General features: G+C 45.0%; 1 protein-coding gene across 4 annotated transcripts in view; it reads left to right on the forward strand.

Moving 5' to 3' along the window:
* Positions 1-3,576, forward strand: part of slc44a1b (solute carrier family 44 member 1b) — a 24,974-nt gene extending 21,398 nt beyond the window's left edge. For 3 of the 4 annotated variants that reach the window (XM_042060909.1, XM_042060910.1, XM_042060912.1), the window contains one exon: positions 1-199. This exon is cut by the window's left edge and continues 771 nt beyond it. Coding sequence is in view for 1 of the 4 variants with exons in the window: in XM_042060911.1 (XP_041916845.1) it covers positions 2,454-2,477 (24 nt within the window). In the remaining 3 variants the exon portion in view is untranslated. Of the gene's footprint in view, positions 200-2,453 lie in introns of those variants that run through there. The other variant, XM_042060911.1, reaches the window with a different exon arrangement.
* Positions 3,577-4,394: the final 818 nt, after the last annotated feature.

A 4,394-nucleotide genomic window follows, 5' to 3' on the forward strand; every position in this document is an offset into this window, starting at 1 on the left:
CTCCTCCTCCTCGTCACCATCACGCGCCTCCTCTCATCTACCGCCTGTGTCTACCTCACACCAGAGCCGCAGCTCAACTTTGACCTCTGAACTATGACCTTTGGCCTTACACAGCACCAGTGACCTTAGAGAGAGAAGGGGGGAGGGGGTGAGACATTCTGAAGAGAGAGAGAGAGAGAGAGAGAGAGAGAGAGAGAGAGAGAGGAGGAGGAGATGAGATGAAGAGGAGGAGATGAGAGGAGAGGAGAAAGGAAGAAAAGAGAGGAGAGGAGGAGAGGAAAAGACATGAGGATGGGAGGAGGGGAGCAGAGGGGAGGGGGCAAGAGGAGGAGTGGAGAGATAGAAGATATGAGAGGAGAGAAAAGGAGGAGAGGAGGAGATTTTTGCCTTTCTGAGACTAGGGAGGGTCTTTGGCAGAGATCAGGTGAGTTTGTGTAGACTAGTGGCTATTAGACACACACACACACACACACACACACGCTCAAATACAAGCTCATGACTATGCTCATGTGCACACATTTGTATCTGATTGAAATCTGATGTAAAATGGATCATGTAGCATGATAACGAGTTCAAACGTTCGTTGGGAGCAAAAAACGCTAATCCATCTTGAAACAACACAGATCTTGCGTGTTTTTGACGGAAGTACTTTAGAGATCTGTGTTGTAGTGACTTAATTTCAAGATTGCGCCGACCGCCAAACGACTCAAGGTATTATCTGTGTACAGGCCTTTTTAATAAGCTATCTGTACATTTACAAAGTCGTCAATGCCTTGTTTTATATGTTAGGACTCTCGTTATACTACCAAAGAAGTGACTGGCTACTTTGAGCCTCGTAAATAGTTCAAAATTAGCGATCTTTTCACCATGAGAAATGCCTTATCGCTACCAGTGTTAGCATTTTGCAAGCATCACCTAAAAACAGGCTAGTTTAGAATGCTTTGGATTAGCGTTTTTTTTTGCTCCCCAACGAACGTTCAAACTCGTTATCATGCTAAGCATATCCAAAATCCATTTTACACCGGATTTCCCCTTTAAAGACACATATACATTCACATAGACAGACACACACACTCACACACATACACTCTCACAAACACACATACAGACGAGACACACACACACACGCAATTAGTGATGGGTGGTAGCAGAAGTAGTTACATAGTAGAGTAGAAATACTGGTCTTTAGTAGTCTGTTGAGAGGAAATAAGTGTTTTTATTGTTTTTTATGTGAGGTTCGATGTGTGTGTGTGTGTGTGTATGTATGTGTCTGTGTGTGTGTGTGTGTGTGTGTGTGTGTATGTGTCTGTGTGTGTATGTGTGTGTGTGTGTGTGTGTGTGTGTGTGTGTGTCTGTCTGTTAGGGATGCAAGATATATTGGCGGCCAATAATATATTGGTGAGTTGATAAGTGAAAAAATGAAAATATTATTATCGTTCCGATAACAGAATTCTGGCCGATATTTTTTTAAAGCCCTAATTTCCCAAGAAGGCGTATATAAGGGCCGACTGGCTACACTTATGTACTTGAGTTTGGTTGTATTTCACAATTTTAACAAGATCTGTGGATCTACGTTGAATCTGTACAGCCCAAAATCCTCTCGTGAATGATCCTCCGTTTAACCTTAGCATATCCGAGCTCAGCCTACCTAGAGCAGTCTTGTGCTCTTCACCGCGTTAGTCCAGGAAACAAATAATCAAACTCTTCAGTGGGACGAGTAGATAAGTAGTTCTAAGTTGTATTTTAGTATTATATATGCATTTTGTTAGCTTGGGTTTTGTATTATTACCGAGAAATATGCTAACCATTCCTGCTTCAGTTCCAGACAGGTCATCATTATAAGTTATTAAAACCTTCGGGGTTAACCCCTTTCATTTCTGCTCCCGCAGGTTGTGCACAACAGAGTAGACGGACACAAGATACAGTCTGAGGAGTTGCAGCTTTATTAAGTTACGCACAGTTGAAACTAAACATAAGTTTCCCTCACAAACACTGATTTGGTTGCTATAGCTTTAGCTGTTTATCTGCGTTGAGCGTAGATACGAAACGATTCACTGGCCACTCACTTGCAATTCACTGACGTCAGGTTCACTTAAAGGAGCCACGCATAGGCCTAGGCTACAGCTATTTTGTTGACTGCTGTACCATTGAGCACTATTATGAGTTCTGTCCATCATTGGTGGTAGGTAAAATTACTGCAGTTAAATGATGCTTATTAAATGCTGTCCCCAATTTACTTTTCACATTTTTTTAAGAGTAATATAATGGGTTACCATATCGGTATCGGACACAACAAACCAATAAATATCGGTTATCGTTATCGGCCCTAAAATTCCATATCGGTGCATCTCTAGTGTCTGTGTGTGTGTATGTGTCTGTGTGTGTGTGTGTGTGTGTACAGGTATGTGTGTGTGTGTGTATGCTCTGATGTGTCTTCTGTCTTTGTCCTGCAGGCACCGGGGCCATCCTCAGCTTAAGTCTCCTGAAGACCTTTTTAAAGACATTCCAAATGATTATTTTTACGTGTAACATGTTTACTATGGTTTCACTCCAGGGAAAATGATATTTTAATAAGAGACTGGAAACAAACAAAACAAAACAGATAACAGCATAATGAAGCACTTTATACTGGAGCGCCGCACATCCCCTTCAGTAAACGATGCAGTTTCGTAGTGATGTCCTTTTTATAAGACTAAACCAGTATGGCGCCACCTAGTGGAGATCTGCAGTACTGACCCGTAAAATCACTCCTTCATCGGGGACGGAGGTTCTCACCACAGACGAGTGTGTTTGGCCTCGCTGCCCTGCTGGGGGTGGTGTGTGTGCGCCGGGCACATCTCACTGCTCGTTTCTCGTCTAACACTCGTTTTCTAATGCAACGTTCTACCCAATCACAGTGAGAAGGGGCCTTCCCCATGGAGACAGGAAGGATGTCGCCGCTCCGGAACTCACTGGCACGCCGCGCTACCTGCTTGTTTATTTCGGTCGCTTCGTTTGTTTGGTCGTTTTTTTGTTTATCTGGGGGATTTGTGTGGATGGTCAAAGATCAGACTGTTACCAAGGCAACTGGACATGGAGCATCATCCCACTGATCCCTTACAAACCCTTGAGGAAGAACTCTACTAAGGAACACTGGAGAACCGTCTGCTCTGAACAACCCCATCAACCAGAGGCCTGTCAGCGGATCACACACTCCTCCCATTGGCCAGCGCCCTAATCAATCACATAGTGGGGCGGGACTGCTGTCTGGGAGCCATTTTGTGGGTGTGGTTTCATGGACTCACTGATCGAACAGAATGCTAATGCTAACGCTAACATTGAAAATACACGTCTTCCTACTGACACACTCACACACACACACACACACATACCCATAGAGGTTTCCCACATACACATGGACACACACACACACTCCATAGAGGTTTCACACACATTTACATAAAAACAAGTACACATAAAAACAAGTACCTTCAATAGGGAGCACATACATACATATGCACTAACACTCATAGAGAACAGAGAATGCATACTTACTCACACACTTATCACAGTGACACACACAAACACACACACACACACATACACACCTGTGCTCACTGTCCTATAACTTTTGTATTGTGCATTAGGGGTGGGTGGGTTATGAACACACACACACACACACACACACACACACACACACACACACACAGTCCCATGTTGAATGTGTAAAAACACACACACCCACGTGCACTTAGTCCCATCCTAAACGTGCACACACACACACACACACTCACTCACTGCCTTATCCAGTTTGTCATCATCTGCCTTCAGCTCTATGCTATTGGTTAGTGACAGTGACCCTGCTCTGTGTTTTGCCCAATTGGAGCAGAGTGTGGAATGCCTTAAGCTGGAGCCCCTCCCCTTTCTGCAGTGGATTGTGGGAGCAGGAAAGGAGTGGTAAAATGGCACAGATTCATTTCTCTTTGTTTCACGTATCCAACCACATGCTTTCAGTCAGCAACGAGCACTGACATCTGACAGACTTCCCTAATGGATGCATTTCCCTCTGAGCATAGTGCAGGTCCACCTGAAGGGGGAGCTAATCAGCTGCTAGTCCACCCAGGGGGGAGGCATGGGGTAGTTAGGTGCTGGGTGGGGTAGTTATCTGCTGGGCTTCCCTGGGGGGAGGGATGGAGTAGTTAGGTGCTTGGTGGGGTAGTTATTTGCTGGGCTGCCCAGGGGGGAGGCATGGGGTAGTTAGGTGCTGGGTGGGGTAGTTATCTGCTGGGCTGCCCAGGGGGGAGGTATGGGGTAGTTAGGTGCTGGGTGGGGTAGTTAGGTGCTGGGCTATCCATGTTGGGTATGTTAATATTCTGAAATGGCAGGGTGGACTATGACATTGTTTCTGAAAAATC

This window comes from Alosa sapidissima, chromosome 14 (genome assembly GCF_018492685.1).
Source record: "Alosa sapidissima isolate fAloSap1 chromosome 14, fAloSap1.pri, whole genome shotgun sequence".
NCBI lineage: Eukaryota > Metazoa > Chordata > Actinopteri > Clupeiformes > Clupeidae > Alosa > Alosa sapidissima.